Consider the following 16,818-nt stretch of genomic DNA (forward strand, 5'->3'; position numbering starts at 1 on the left):
TCATATATTTGAAAATATATTTTGTTCATTCTTTTGTCATATGTTAAGAACAAACATGTGAACTACATGAAAAAAAAACATATGTTTAAAGGTAAATAGTTTACATGGGTATAAATCTATATGACAGTCACATTTTCTATGAGATTTCATGCATTAAAAGCAGTTTTAAAAAATATATTTTAATAATTTTTCTAACACAAAACACCTGTTTCCTTATCTTTCCTGAACATGTTTTCATATGATCTTAAAGAATAATCAAGGGAACCAAGGCTATAGCGGTAATCAAAAGAATGTAATCCAGGGACAAAGACCAGACATGGAAAAAAGACATACACAACGAAGAACATAAAGTAACTAAAATCAAGCATACAAAGTAACAAAAGCAAATGAGCCACTCAGACTCCACTAAAAACTGGGAGCATGGACCAAGTGCACCGGTAGGGTAAGCGTCCTCTGCTTTTCTAGAAACACCCACTGAGTTGCTCATAAAAAGTATGATAAACATATGAAAACAAATGATGTTAAATAACACTATAACAATAAAGTTGAAAATGATAGCACTTTCCGTATATCCGTTACATCCTTCATTTCATAAAGCTATAACAACATCGCTTCAAGGAGATAATTCGACTGCCTTTGTAGATATAAACCACTTAATCCCCAATAATCTTTCATAACACAGTGTTAGCTAATCATTTGCATGATATGTGTGACGCTGACAATCAGCTGACTGTTCCTAGACTTAATTTTCGTTTTCGTGCTAACAAGTATACTCAATACTTATAGACACGGTTTGTGCTCATACCTGTATACGTGACGGACTGAAATGTTTCTTGGTGTCCTTGGATATCGTTTTGGGTCTCTCACGGATGGCTTAAAGCATCAAAGCGTATACACAGTCCCCAGGCATAGTCAAACCCATGAATGTGGGTTATTGTGTATTCAGGGAAATTAGTTGTCATGTGACCACTTTCATTCATCAAAATTAATGCATTATCATGTGATTTAATGTCCATCTGCGGCCTAGTGATTCAATTTGTAATTTGCACGCTATATGCAGCATTGTATTGCATACAGCACCATTTTGCTGAATCTTTGACCCAGCAGAATACTTTTTTGAGATAAAATCAACACTTTCCTGTGCATGTAAGACAGATATTGGTGCAGTAATAATGTTATGTTTCCCAGCACTACTCTAAAATTGTATAGGGTCGGTAGGTAGGGATTCTTATTTTCATTTGATATTTTTTAAATAAAATAAGACAAAAAGATATAATGAAAATCAAAGACTAACACGTAACAGACTAAGTCCACAGCCTAATCCATTTTGGGATTCGGTGCATGAGTAACTTTTTGTTTTGACAGAGGTGGTAATAACAAAAAATGTCTCAAGTGCCAAATTCCAAAAAGGGATTATTCATGACCAAGAGCACATTCATGGCATATGTGTTTTCAATTTACTTTTTCTCTCTGAAAGACAATTAACAGAATATTTATGTTATTCTTTTTTTCTTCAAAATTTCAAATAAAAAGCCTACGAGTAGGAGGACTGAAGGAGGGTCAGAAGGGTGATTAGAACATTTTTTAAGGCCTAAAATGGTCTATTTATTACAGCAGTAGTGCTAGAGATTGTCTGGCAAGCTTTTTTCTCACTTGGCTTGGGGTATGAAAGAACAGAATTGTCTATATATTTTTATATAGCCTAGCTGGCCGAGTGGTCTAGGGCGCTGGACTTTGTGCAGGCGGTGTTGTCATAGATGTCACAACAGTACAAGTTCGAGTCCGCGCGGAGGGAACGACAAAAATTTGCTTCGCAAATTTGACAGTTCTAACATCGTTGGGAATTTTTCAGACCTTTCTATATGTTTACATATCTTCCCTATATCAATTTGATCCGACAGAGCAGTGTAGTGAATAGAGTCATCATATTCTGAGACATTTGAATATATAAATATATCTATATATATTAATCGTCTAAAGTCAACAATCACTCTTACTGGGTGAAACATAACAATAAATTAAATAAACGTCTAAATATGTTTAACATCACCAGAAGATGATAAAATTTACATTGAATATTTTGGATAACTGATACCCTTCTTCAGCATAAAACTCATAAAACCTTATGAGCATAAAACTTAAAAAACTTTATGAGCATAAAACTCACAAAGTTCAAGACTTTATGAGCATAAAACTCACAAAGTTCAAGATCAAAACAGATTCAGTAGCTCAATCAAGTACACTGCGGGTGATCGTACCTTTACCAAAGGCACACATAAGCAAATGATAAGGAGCCAGAATGAAAATAACAAAGAGGGTCTTTTTATCAAAATTAAAAATAAAAATTAACTGTGGAAAACAATTAAAAAAAGTCAAAATATAGTAGTACGGCGTATTGATGTATAGCATGTAGTGCTGTACCAGCCTTAGACCAAGACCTAAAAATGGATTATTTTTTCTTTTTTACTCCATCTGATGAAGTTGAAAATCATTCATTTTCAGGTCTTGGTCTAAGGCTGGTACAGCACTACATGCTTTGTCAGTTTTTGTCCACACTAGTAACATTATAAAAAGACTTAAAACTTGGCCAAGAAGTTAATTCTGATACTATCTTATTATAAGTAATGATATGTTGATGTGCCACTTATCAAAAATGATGTAATTACGAGAAAGAATGTAGTTATTTTGAGAATTAAAAAAAATTAGGGTAACTTAAATACACCTTCAATTGATACCAAATTATTACTAGTTTATCTAGTGGAAGCTTCCCCCTACATGTGACTGACAAAATTTCTGTAGTTTTTGTGCTTCATGGTTACTTTCACTTTCAAGCAGGCAATTGGCAAAAGACATCATATTTTAATTCTTGGCAGTGTAAAAACATTCTAAAATTTTGGGTGATACTCAACCAATCTGGTAATTGCCAATTACATTTCACATTACATTCAGCATTGTTTTTAAATTTATAACCTATAACAAAGGGTAGCTGCACTAGATACATGCTTGTTAAATATTTCAGTTTGTTTTTTACAGGTACATATAGACTTACATAAGAGGTGTATTAAAGTCAGTCTAACACCTTTATAGGTAAGATTTATGGATTACAGTTACTGATAAATGTTTTAAAATGGCTTAAAAAGCTTGTGCTCAATAAGAGGAACATTCTGGTATATGGTATGATGTTATTACGGCATACTATAATGAAATATTGAACTTTCAGTTCTTGGTTCATTTTCCCTTAGTGGAACCTTAAGCAACACCAGAGTGATCTCGTCTTTTCCTGTATGAATCAATATCTATAACAACTCTTTACAACACAGTCAGACAGATAGGTAGACCTGATAAGCTACGCCCACATTTTATGTCGGTTGGCACTACCGCTAATGCCTGTTTAAACAACACCAGAGCAATCTTGTCTTTTCCTGTATGAATCAATATCTATAAAAACCCATTACAACACAGTCAGACAGATAGGTTGACCTGATAAGCTCCACCGACATTTTATGTCGGTTGGCACTACCGCTAATGACTGTTTAAACAACACCAGAGCGATCTTGTCTTTTCCTGTATGAATCAATATCTATAAAAACCCTTTACAACACAGTCAGACAGTTAGGTAGACCTGATAAGCTCCGCCCACATTTTATGTCGGTTGGCACTACCACTAATGCTGGGTTAAGCAACACCATAGAGATCTTGTCTTTTCCTGTATGAATCAATATCTATAACAAACTTTTACAACACAGTCAGACAGATAGGTAGACCAGAAAGCTATAAGACTAACATCACAAACACAAGACAAATATTCACCTGTACAATAAGATTCTTGTCTGTTCAATATAAATCCATCTGGACATTGTCCACCATTTGATCCTTTAAAAAGACAACATATTTTTGTTAAATTTTGTCACAGTTGATATGATTGGTATTTTTGTATTTAAAAACCAATGGGTCAATGCAACTGCTGGTGAACCAAAGATCCATGAGGGTCTTCACCAATCCAGGAGTCAGACTTAACTGATTCTGAATTAGATTTTATTTATCATATTTATCCAAATTTGCAGTATTGCATATTTCAAAATACATAAAGCAATGAGGCTTAATTTCTTACATTACATGTACATGATAGAACTTCTCAGTGATGGATTGGCTTCCTATTTGGATAATTTTGGTTTTTAGTAATTCTTGTACACAATTTTGCTTTGGATTGAGATCTTCTAACATAAGCATCTAATACTGCTGATGAGAGGTTACTCCTTAAAACGTGTACAGCATATCAACATTTTCAATAAATATGATTGGTATTTTTGTATTTAATACAAAAGACGCCATCCAAGATGGTAAAAATGTAGAATTAAAATAAAAAATGCCTTCACAGACTGTTTTTGCCTGTAAAGTACATTTACATCTTTTTCTCAGAACCAGATTAGGAGTTAAAGTATACATTGGTGGCAAAATGGGAGGGTATTTTGGTCTACCACGGAGTAAGTCCATGAAAAACTAAATAATTATTTAACTAAATCATAAAAAAATCTCTACAGATAATAAGTTGTTTTATACCTCTAGATATTTGAGAAACTACTGAAAACTGGACCTTCTTCCCACTTGAATCTCTTGCTGCATGAATATTTTTGGTAGTTAGCTTTTCCACTAAGAATGGCATGACACCATGTGACTGGTCATATGACACTGTATGGTTCCAGGCATAAGGTAACATGTGACCATTAACTCTCATTAGTCTAGAGGAATGGGAATATAATGTATCTGAAATAAAAAAAAATATCAGATTTTTTTTTATAAATGAACACACTTCCAAAGCAAGGCTTCCCATTTTTTATAAAAAGTAGGAGTCTTCATAGAGCACATGCTCATTATTTTGCATTTGACAATCAGTTAATGACTTCCATCCTCTCATCTAACATCCCTGGAAAAAAAGTTAAGAAGATAAAAATTGAACTCATACTGGCTATTGGGCAAATGTAAACTAGAAGAAAATATCCTTGATTTATATGAAGTTAATGTTTAAACCCTTAAGTTGGATTACCTCCCCTTGGAGTTCTCAGAAAATAATTATTATACAACATACAACAAGGTCTAACATTCCAAAAACATTTCATCAAAACTCCTAGAGTGATTTTAATTAAAAGGAGTTGCACTTACAAGGTTTTAACAAGTACAACCCTAAAGTTGGATTACCTCCCTTTAGAGTCACCTGACAGTAACTATGTTCCTTAATGCAGATCTATACATGATGCCCACTGTTCCTACATAATATCCAAAAAAATCCTCTGGTGGTTTAGGAGGAGTTGCCCTTACAAGAAATGTGGACATACAAATAGACAGACAGGGTTATTCTTATATTACCAGAAGTGTTGCTTATGCAGGTATGATTAAGATTGTCTAGAAATATTGGTTATGTTTACTTGGAGAAGTCTGTATATAATCCTCTGTGTAAGGATACAGTTGTATATCACTGTTCTGTGGCAGGGTGGGTACATTACCAGTCAGGATAACATTATAATGTAAAACTCCATCCCTATCAACTCCAGTCACATGCTGGTTCATCTTCAATATCTCTCCTTAAAAGTTAAAAATATATGGTATCATAATCTGAATATTTTGTCATTAGCAACAATACAATTACCAACAACAAATCTATTCCCCTTAAGATTATATAAAGCAATGCCAGAATCTCAATATAAAGTAAGGCCATTTATGCAAGTCTGTTACCATTACATTTAATATAAATAATTTTTTTTTCCTTTATATTTCTTCAGAATTAATTTTTTATTTACAATTATACTTCTGACCTGTAGCAAACTGTACTTGTGTTTCCCTGTTGTAGTTGCCGTCAGTTAGTCTGTATCCATTACTAGCGCCATCTACTTCCTGTGACAGTGACCAGTACACAGGGTTCAAAACAGAAATCAGATGTTGTAAATGTACAGCTGGAATAAATAGAATATTAGTCCTAATAAATATGTGTACAATAACTAATGAATTTAACTATGCTATGATGCTAAGATGATTTTGTCAATTGCGTTTTTTCCCTAAGGCTACCCCAGTACAAGGGCTGATATGTAAACAACATTAACTATACCTGTTTCTTTCCAACCTCTGTGACAATGTTAATTGATTTTGCACCTACTAATACTTAGCAACAACCAAAAAGTAATGTTTAAGTGACAGTCCCTGTAAGAATCAGGCAGTCCGTGAAACATGGTATGAAAAAAAACTCATCATTTTGAAAGTATAATTTTACTATATGCACCTTAGAATAAAGAAAAAAAGATATTTTCAATATCATTTTGGCTAATTGAGTTATAAAAACATTCACATGCACTGAAAATGAACATTTCAAGTGCAGATAACTCAGCTCATTTTTCTAACATTCTATTGAAAAATTTCTGAGCAAAGCCAGTAATGCAGAGATCAAATAATTGTCTTTTCAAATAGAGAAAGCATCTCTGAGTGAAATTAAATTGTCAAATCAGTGGGGTTTTGAGATGCATGTTTCTGATTTTACCCATTTTGCCTGATTCTTACAAGTACTTACACTTAAGTATTTCATAAGAATATTATATCATGTCAATTTTCATATCTAACATTCTGTCCAGGTCTATTTAGCTCTTGGCTTTTCACTTTCACTCATAAGTGCATTGTATATTAGGTATTGAAGATAATGCTGTTCTATAAAGGATCTTAGTGTGTGTGAGTAACCTGTTAGAAGATTAGATATTGTATGCTAAAATGTGCAAGGTATACCAAACTCGTACAACAATCACACAAAACAGAAAGTTGATATTTGAGAGCAACCAAAATTTATTAAAATGTATCCTGGGGGCCATCTATATAAACCAATATATCAACAATATTTGAAATCAATCAATCCAGTGGTAAACAGGCAAGATTTTTGTGACAAAAACTATTTCTATATCATTTATGTAACGAAAAAATGGCATAAATACAAGACATTGGTATCAGACAGCAACCAAAATGCTTACAATATATTTCCCATCATTATAAAGCCACATTCCAAATTTGAAATGAATCCATCCATTGAGAGTGGAAATAATTGTGAAAAAGATATGGATGAACCATTAGACAGACCATGGCCAGGTAATTACAATATACCATCCACTCATTAAACCGGAGTACTTACAGACTTCTGGTGGTAAGTTATCCAACGTAGCATTGATGACTGTACCATCAGGACTAGGGCTGGTCTCAGCTTTTATCTTACCATCAGTAATATCCATATTGTTTATATAACCCACAAGGTTACCCTCAGCTCTCGTAGGTACTTCTTTAACAGTAAAAATAAACTATCAGAAAACTATTACAGTAGACCAATGGAAGCAAATAAAAACCAAAGAAAATAAATAGCTACTAATTAGTCCTTATTATAGAGTACATATGTGTTAGTATCAAAAATAGTAAGCAGTCAAATTTATTTGATATCAAAAACCACAAAAACAAGTCGGTTTACAATACCTGATAGGTATATGTTGCTTTTTTTATGTACTATGAAATTTACATTAACATTTCGAATGGTGAAGGTACCAACTCTATACATGTATTACTTTCCAAGAGTCACATCCATTGCATTGTGTATTGTAATCTTTATAATATATCAAAATTTTGAGACCAAAATTTAAACTGAGGAATGTTAAGTTTGAAAAATTGTCCCTCATAGAACATTTTCTGAAAAATCGACATGTGATACTTTTTTAAAGAAATTTTCCTTGTGTAACTGTTTATTTTTGCCAAGAGAGATTACTTTTCTATCAAATTAATCTTAAGAACTTACTATAGCATGGCTTAACTGTACACCTGGTTCTTTGTACCCTATTACCAACACAGGGGAGGCCACCAATGAGAGGTGTGTTACATACACGATATCTCTCCTTGTATCCCTCATTACAGGAAGTGGAACATTCTGACCATGACCCCCATGAATTCCAGTCACCTGGAACTATATGATTAAGTTTTGAGTTAGGAACAACTTAGTCAAAAATTTGTATAGACATTAATGTGGTTTTATTTATTTTCAAGGGTATTAATGTTTGTGGTTAGAGGAAAAAATATATTTCTTTGGATTACTCAATTTTGTGGTCTGTGGTTCAATATAGTAAAATTAAAAGATTTGTGGAGCACAGCATAATACAACCCCAGTTAGTTGAACACTGTTCATTAAAGAAAGTGTGAACACAATATTAGTTTTGACACACTTAAACATAGGGACTTTTGGTTCATTATGGACACAACTAGTTTCAATACAATAATTAACAATATCTTGAAATTTAATTGAAGTAAAAAGTTCTGCTTTCAGGGTGCTTCCAAGGATGCTTTGTACTCCATTGTCTCAAAAATACTTAATGCTAGAGTAAATTTGAAAGCATAATTCTTAACCCTTGTCATGCAGCACCTGGAACTATATGGGATTGGCCCTGGTTCAGCTTTATTGGTTCTGGTAGTGTTAATCTTAGTTTAGGAAAGCAAAATTTGTGGTCATCTGTAAGCATCATGACTGTGCTTTAAAATGAGGCTACCTGATACAGAGTTTGTTAAAAAATAATGACTTGAGTTGAGCGCTGAGAGAAGAAGTTTCTGCTACCCAAAGAAGTGAGATTTTTTAGGGAGTAGGGGTAATTTCTTGGTCCCTCACCCGAGCAGAATTAATCTATAGTGCTCTTTTTAACCTGGAATCTAATTAAGAAAGATGTCTGTCACCACCATTTCTATGTTAACCCCTTGCATTGACTACTTCCAGTTTTAGGCCAAGCAGAGGCCAAAAATTGGAAAAAATCCTAATTTTTTCACATGAGTGACCCTTCAAGGAACTCCTGACCCCCACTTAGGACTGTAACCAACCTTATTTGGCTTCAGTGGCCTTCACAGCGTACAGGCTGTGGGATGAATGTGATTTGGCTTCTGTTTTGCTCCTGTTGAACCCCATATGTAGCAAGAAATGGAGAAAATGACCATTTTCGAATAACAGACCCATTTTACCACTTCAGAGTATGACTTCCTTTTGTCTGATTATAAGTTCCAATAAGTCAAAATATTTTGAATGAAAAATTCAGACACCACTGCAACAGCATTTTTGAGCTGCAAGTTTATTGAATACTATTTTAATGACATTCATAAGCATAGAAAAACTGAAGAAAAAAACAACAGTCATTTAGCAATATTTTTATGGTTAAAACTGACATTACATAACTCAGGAAGCGCATTAATAAGCAATTGATTTGAGAGTGACAGGATGTGGTTCCCCACTACCCATAAAATCCATAAAAATAATAAGTATCCCACAAATAAATATGAAACCACATTATGTGGAGAAAAAAAGTTTGTCCAAGGATATCTGTACTCTTAAAAAAAAAAAAAAATTATCAAGTTTATGAAACTGGATTCAGAGAACAGGTAGTTTTTACATTATACATGCTTATTTAACAAAGTACATGTATGTGTAACATTAAACTTGTGTTTCTGTATAATAGAAGTGGAGGTACAATTCACGATGATGTAAAAAAGTTAAAATCAGTTTGCCAATTAAAAAAAAGAAAAAAAATCAACATCAAGTTGTTTCTGTATTATTTTCTTCTTCTCTTGTTAACATGGTGTCAAATTTCTAATTTAATTGTAAGTTTATGCAGTTAAAGAGTGAAACATGATGCTGTCAAAGAGACAGCAAACCAGATTTCCCTGCACAAGTATGTTTGTCCCTGCAAGTTGGTTGACCTATGACCTATGTCAATTCAATGTTTATATATATATATATATAACATATATAACATGCCTAGAATGGTGATTTGTGACACAGAAACTACCTAAGATAAACTATTTGTAATATTGTGTGTATTTGTTCTTGACAATACACGACAAGGTATAATTATTGCATCAAAAATTGTCGTCGCTTGAAAACCAAAAAAAAAGATATTTGTAAAAATCGAACTTGACCTTTATTTCGTTTTCCAAAATGGAAAGCAATCAGCTAAGCATTTTTCAATTAATTGAACAGAAAGTTTTGCAACTGGCTGCCCACCTAGTGGCTGTGTATCACCAAATAACCACTGGAAAATCAGATTAAAACTAAGATTTGTAAGAACAGTCAAAGGGACTTATCAGAAAAAAGTCTGAATAAAAAAAAGAATGATTTCCTCAACAAACTGAAAAGTTTGACCAATATAGACCACGAGAGAACCCTAATTCACACTTTATAATAGGATACATCCTACCAGGGCAATGATCTGTGTCACATGTTTTACAAGAGCAAGGGGTCTGTGTAACATATCTTACCTGGGCGAGAGTCTATGTCACATGTCTTACCAGGGCAAAGGTCTGTGTTATATATCTTACCAGGGCAAGAGTTTGTGTTACATACTTTACCAAGGCATGGGTTTCTGTTACATATCTTACCAGGATAAGGGATCTGTGTTACATGTCTTACCAGAGCAAGGGTCTGTGTAGCATATCTAACCAGGACAAGGGTCTGTTTTAAATATCTTGCCAGGGCAAGGATCTGTGTTACCTATCTTACCAGGGCAACAGTCTGTGTTATTTATCTTACCAGGACAAGGATCTGTGTTACATGGTATCTGTTCTTCATTTGGTCCTATACAATCTTTCCCACCTGACTGTGGAGGTGGGTCAGTACAGGTACGGAACCTAACTTTTTTACCACCACTACATGTAGCAGAACATACACTATAGGTTCCCCACGGGGACCAGCTACCATCAACTGTAAAAGGAAGGGTAACCTGGAGCAACATCATCTCTCCTTTGACAATTTAAAGCTTAATAATACATTTTGAAATGTTTTATACATTGAAGACGGATATATCTATAAAGTATGTAGTGAATGAAAATACTTAGAATCGTTTTTCTCTTACTTGTTAGCCAATAAATGCAATTTATTTTTATGTGGTGTAGTCATATAAAAATAATCCTCTGTGGATCTCACACAATCCCTCTCCTCCAATCTTCATTTACCTCAACACTGAAGAACTGAACATGATCTGCTTTTCTCTGTTGATCCTAAGAACCCCTCCCTCCAATGCCTATATACCTGAGTAGTGTTCAAGAGAACAGTATGGTCCTCTATGAATCTCACAACACCCCTCCCCCACTTTCTATTTACCTGGACACTGCATGACAGAACAGGATCTGCTCTCCTCTGTGGATCCCACACAACCCCTCCCTCCATTGGCTGGTGGGGGATTACTACAGTCTCTATATCTCATTTGTTTCCCTGTTCCACAACTGCTACTACATGGACCCCAGTCAGACCACAATGAGAAACGGCCATGGACTGAAAACATGAACAAAATATTTGATACTTCCACAGTACCAGTTTTTTGTTGTTTACACTGCTTTAGCTTTTTGTGTGGTGTTGTTTTTCATATCTTGAGTTTTCATAAGTTTTCCTCTTTTTAATTCTGTTTGCAACATTGTTTAGGTTTCTTGTTCAAAGTTTAACATGTTAAGGCCAGGTACTTTAATTTTTATGTCACTGAATTGTTCTTCTATTTTAGATGCTACAGTATATTTCGGCCATTTTTATTTTAAAAAGTTTAACTAGTCTCTTCTATTGAAAAATCAAACAAGAAATCTGTGAGCAATGTCTCATACCCCTGCATTCAATCACAATATATACTGAATATTAATATCTCAAAATCTGTATTATATGCGGTATCAACCTAAGAGTACTATATCATCCTGAAAGCTGCTAGCCTACGGGGTGATATAGGCGGAGGGTTGATACCACGTGATACAGATTTTGACAGTCATGTTCATTATATCATGTATTTTAACTACACTGAATACTTCAATTATAGTCAGTGAAGTGGTGCGATATAGGATATGTGATATAGGTTTAGGGGTGTGACATATGGTATGCAATATACAGTAACATCAGAATTTAAACAAAGACTTAAAATGTTACAAAAAAGGTATATTTTTTCCATATATGATATCAACAAAATAAACCGGGTCCTTGGTAAACAGGAAGTGGTTGCTGATTTTTACAAAAATGGACCCTATCATATGGCACACCTACATGCAGATGTGCTAAAATTTCAAGCTGCTATGATGAGTAGTTGCTGAGAAAACTCTGATGGAAAAAAATTGTTACGAACAAGGATAAAACATTATACCCCACTATCCTTCAAATTCCAAGTACATCTCCATATCATTTAAACAACTTTACTCCTGTTAACTATTATGAAATATTTTTGCGTCTAAATCTTTCTTATTTGCTTTAAAATATGATATTTGATTCTTATTTGCTTATTACAAAGATAAAGGCAACATCAAACCAGTTCAAAACTTCACAAACTAGAGATACTGTGAGCAAGCTCACAAAGAGAATATCCCCACTCACCCGACCAACCCCCACTTCAAATGGACGTAAATGAAAACAACTCTTTGGATTATCCCCCTTCAATGTCATCTAACAGTAGTTATATTACTTCATTGCACCTACACATGATACCCAATCTTCCTATAAAATTGCATCAAGATCCTTTGAGTGGTATAGGAGGAGTTGTGCTTATGATGTTTTAAGTAGCACTCCAGCTAACAATCATGCAATATGTGATTCATCGGTAAAAAGCCTACATATTTTTATTTTTGACATTTTGTTTGAATTGCCATAGTAAACAGAAATTAACATTCAGTTTTTCATATAACCTGTGTTCATAAGAGATAAAAGTTATATAGAATGCACTGTAAATTTCAAAATAAAGGGAGATATCTGTAAATGACATTCAAATACAATAGAATCTATTGGATTTTCAATGTTGATTATCTCCAGGCAGATTTGAATGAATAATTACATATTTCATGGTATAGACCCATAAAACAACTTAATTACAAAAATAAAAATATGTAGCCTTCTTTCAGGTGTATCACATTTTTTTCAGATTTTGCTTGATTCTTAAGTAGTATTGTGTTACACATATCTTTTTTATATGTTCTTTTATGGTTGTCGTAAACATATGAGAAACATGTTTTTCATGTGTTTTTCAAAACGTATGTAGCGATTTTTCCTGTGTTAAGAATCTAACAAAAAGTAAACAAAAACACATTACCTACAACAGTTAGATTAGCAGCAGACGTGTCAAATCCAAGTGCATTAGCAACAAGACAGCTGTATGTCTCAGAGTCTGATAACCGAGTCGCTATTATCCTGTGGATAGATCAGAAACAACTGGTTAGTTCTAAAACCTGTAAATTCTCAAAGGATGACATACTTAGCCAATGAAATCAAGAAAACATAGCTAAAATATTGAAGGCACATGGATTGGACATGTGCTGAGAAGAGATCAGAATTACACCACAAGAACAACACTACACTGGTCTCAAGAAGGGAAGCATAAATGTAATAGACCTAAAAACACATGGAGTATTAATGTAGAAGGAGAAATGAAGTCACTGAATTATACCTTGGGAATTATTAAGAAGATAGGTAAAGATAGACCTAAGTAGAGATCCTTTGTTACTGCCCTACATGCATTTCAGGAAGTAGAGGTAAGGACTGTACATTCCAGACAGATATGTCTACATGTTCTTATGTATGATAACCAAGTTTACATTGGACAGCAAAAATTGCATACACACCAATGTCCCATCCATATAAACTAAATGTAAAATTTGAAATCAATCCATCCATTGGGAGTCGAAATTGTGACAGACAGACAGAAAGGTAATTCTAACATACCACCCACTTGTTGAGTGGAAGTATCATTTTATAAAGTAAAGTGATGCAGCTAGTGTTCAAAGTACTTTTATTTGTGAATTTGTGAATACCAATTTTCATGGCTTGTCAAAATTATCTTATCTTGTGGATTCTTTATTTCTAGGATTACAGTTTTCTATAATAATTTATTTGGAATTTGAATTTTTTTTTGGTTTCACCAAACCATGACAATCACAAAAAATCAGTACCCCATTAACATGTTTCGTTCACATTGTATAACTACTGAGATATATTCAAAAAAAAAATAAAATAAAATAAAGTAGATGAAAGATGGACAGACAGAATTATTTACCAGAACAACTTTGTTATAGATAAGAAAAAAGTAATTATATAATCAAATGGATCAGCTCTACAAGAATTTCCAAATTTCTTGAATCACGTCTGTGCTGAAAACAATCGCAATTAAGAAATTGTAAGAAAGGCTCCTAATCATCTACAGGGAGATAAGGGAATGCATGAGTGCAGAAACTCTACTATACACAGACAAAATAATTTAACACAATTCTGACCCAAATTCAGCCACAGAAAATTGTCTCAGATTACACATGAAATTTATGTGAACCAAGCTGTCATATGATTTTCATGTGAAATCTTTACATGAAGTTCATGTTAAGTGAATCTCACATGAAAATCATGTTAATATCATGTGGAGTTCAAGTGAAGCTCAGGTGGAAAATCAAAAATCGACCACAATTGTGGTCTCAAAGCCTGTTAAGGACGTCATATTAGAATATGGTTTCTATATGGAACAGTCTCTGGAAAGTTTTGTTTTTGGAATAAGTATAAGCATAAAAGAATTATTTACCTTAAGGAATTATTTGGGAGAATAGAGAACCTGTCTGAAGCAGATATCTTATTTGTCCCTTTTAACCATGAGGTATAAAAATATGGTTCTCCTTCAGCTACACAGTTTAAGACTGCAATATCTCCCTCCATTACACTTGTATGTTTAGGCTCAACAGTGATAGTGGGACGACCTGTAAATATACCACAGAAACCATGTACCCTTCTTATGATTATAGTGTATACACCTTTTTCTTAATTGTAAACAACCACTAAAGTATAGTTTTTTGACAGGTTAAACAAGAGGCTCCCATGAGCCTGAATCGTTCACATGGTTAAATTTTGCCTTTCAAGAGCAATAAATATACAAGGAGTTGTACAATAATTTAGACTTGAGAAGACTTTGGTAGGACTTATCATCAGGATCATTTCAGCAATTGAAAGTTTCTGTCTTTCTATTATAGTTTTCAAGCTGAAAACTGTAAAAAAAAAAAAAAAACTCAATTCTTACCTTTTAAGGGCAATAACTCTTACAAGAAGTCATCTGACAACTTTGATCCCTTGGAGACTTTTGTAGGTTTCATGAAATGGAATGTTCCAGCAATTAAAAGAATTAGGCTAAACAGTTATGAATATATGTGTAAAAACTATTGTCTGACGTCTTTTTTCTATTTTTAGTAATGGCAGCCATGATTTTAGACAGATAAAATATCAACAAATCTATGCAGTATAACCCAAGTTATTCTTACCAAGTTTGGTTCCAATTGTTCAGGTAGTGTTAGAGGAGAAGATTTTAAAAAAAATTACATTAAAAATAGCCAAAAAAATGTTGAATAAGGGCAATAACTCCAACATAGCTTCACAGATTAAAACAAAAATTTGACCACAGATGGATCTCATCATGCTGAACACTTTTACTCCGTCAAAATTTGGCTAAACCTGACGGTTTTGGAAATATATGTGAAAAACTACTGTCTGTACCCCCAAGGGTCTGGAAAGGGATTTTTAGCAATGGTGGCCATGTTTATCAAATGAATTAAAAAATCCCCACAAGAGTTCTATGCATGATATCTCAATGAACATTCATACCAAGTTTGGTAACAATTGGTCAAGTAGTGTCAGAGGAGAAGATTTTTAAAGAAATAGCATTAAAAATAGCAAAAAAAACCTTCAAAAATGGGCAATAACTCCAAGATGGCTTAACAGATTAAAACAAAAATTTGACCTCAGATAGATCTCAACATGCTGAACACTTTTACCCTATGGCTGAACACTTTTACCCTATCAAAATTTGGTTTAAGTTTTGGAGATATATGGGAAAATCTACTGTCTGTCCCAAGGGTCTGGAAACGATAAAAAATGACAGTAATTGACCGACATATTTTGCAAGTGACCGACAACCGTTTTCCAATAATGGACATAAAAATGTGATTTTTATTAGTGTATAATCATCCTGTCTACCTGTCTCCTAATTGTTTATTGGAAATTAATTGACATGTGTGTGTCAATTTTAGCCAATGTGCAGCCCACTGTGATTAGTTAGTTGATTGCATAATTGAATTAACGGTACACGTGCAGTCCCATTGCTTATTAATTAATTGAAGTGAATCAGAGAATTTTCATAAATTTATTAGTTGATTAATTGAGAAAAAAAATTGACAAGTCCATCATTTTCCTGCCAATCTTTCAGAGGTAACGAAAGCACATGAAACTGAAACTAGTCGTAGTTTGTAATTATTTATTCATCGATTGAATCGTTTTAACACAGAAGTCAACAGAAATCAATATACAAAATGTGTTTGCAATTTTCTTTTATAAATTATAATCAACATTTTTTTTTTTTTTATCACTCAGAAGTTTTTTGGCTGTTTGCCTATGTGATGAAAAAGTCAGAGAGATACAATATTTTTTATTTACATGTTAGAACGTCAATGTGTGGTCAAAACCAAACTCGTTCACTCGCTCTGATATTTTGTAAAAGACAGAGTATGTGATGAAATAACACAATGTCCAATATTTATCTTAAAATAACTACATAAAAGTTTTTTTTATGTTTATTTTCTATCTGAGCATGTAAAAGACTGACACAAACGCCTGCTGAAATTGATAAAATGTCCTGCATGGGCTGTCAAAATTTCCAAACCCTTGATTGGTCTACCCCCTCCCCCCACCCCATGTGGAAAACAGCAGCCATGTTTTTCAAAGGATAAAAAATCCCCACATCAGTTCTATGCAGGTTACCCAAGGAACATTCACACCAAGTTTGGTTCCAA

At 33.6% G+C, this 16,818-nt stretch overlaps 1 protein-coding gene across 3 annotated transcripts in view; it reads right to left on the bottom strand.

The window, feature by feature from the left end:
- Positions 1–16,818, bottom strand: part of LOC148611907 (hemicentin-1-like) — a 95,297-nt gene that overhangs the window by 17,768 nt on the left and 60,711 nt on the right. For all 3 annotated transcript variants that reach the window (XM_088592919.1, XM_088592918.1, XM_088592920.1), the window contains 10 exons: positions 14,568–14,739; positions 13,095–13,192; positions 11,144–11,314; positions 10,574–10,744; positions 7,811–7,975; positions 7,163–7,306; positions 5,811–5,948; positions 5,424–5,579; positions 4,561–4,764; positions 3,811–3,873 (listed from right to left, as the gene is read on the bottom strand). In XM_088592919.1, coding sequence (XP_088449045.1) covers positions 3,811–3,873; positions 4,561–4,764; positions 5,424–5,579; positions 5,811–5,948; positions 7,163–7,306; positions 7,811–7,975; positions 10,574–10,744; positions 11,144–11,314; positions 13,095–13,192; positions 14,568–14,739 — 1,482 coding nt within the window. The remainder of the gene's footprint in view (positions 1–3,810; positions 3,874–4,560; positions 4,765–5,423; positions 5,580–5,810; positions 5,949–7,162; positions 7,307–7,810; positions 7,976–10,573; positions 10,745–11,143; positions 11,315–13,094; positions 13,193–14,567; positions 14,740–16,818) is intronic.

This window comes from Perna viridis, chromosome 7, assembly GCF_037379345.1.
Source record: "Perna viridis isolate PV_CMFRI_1.1 ecotype Kerala chromosome 7, ASM3737934v1, whole genome shotgun sequence".
Lineage (NCBI taxonomy): Eukaryota > Metazoa > Mollusca > Bivalvia > Mytilida > Mytilidae > Perna > Perna viridis.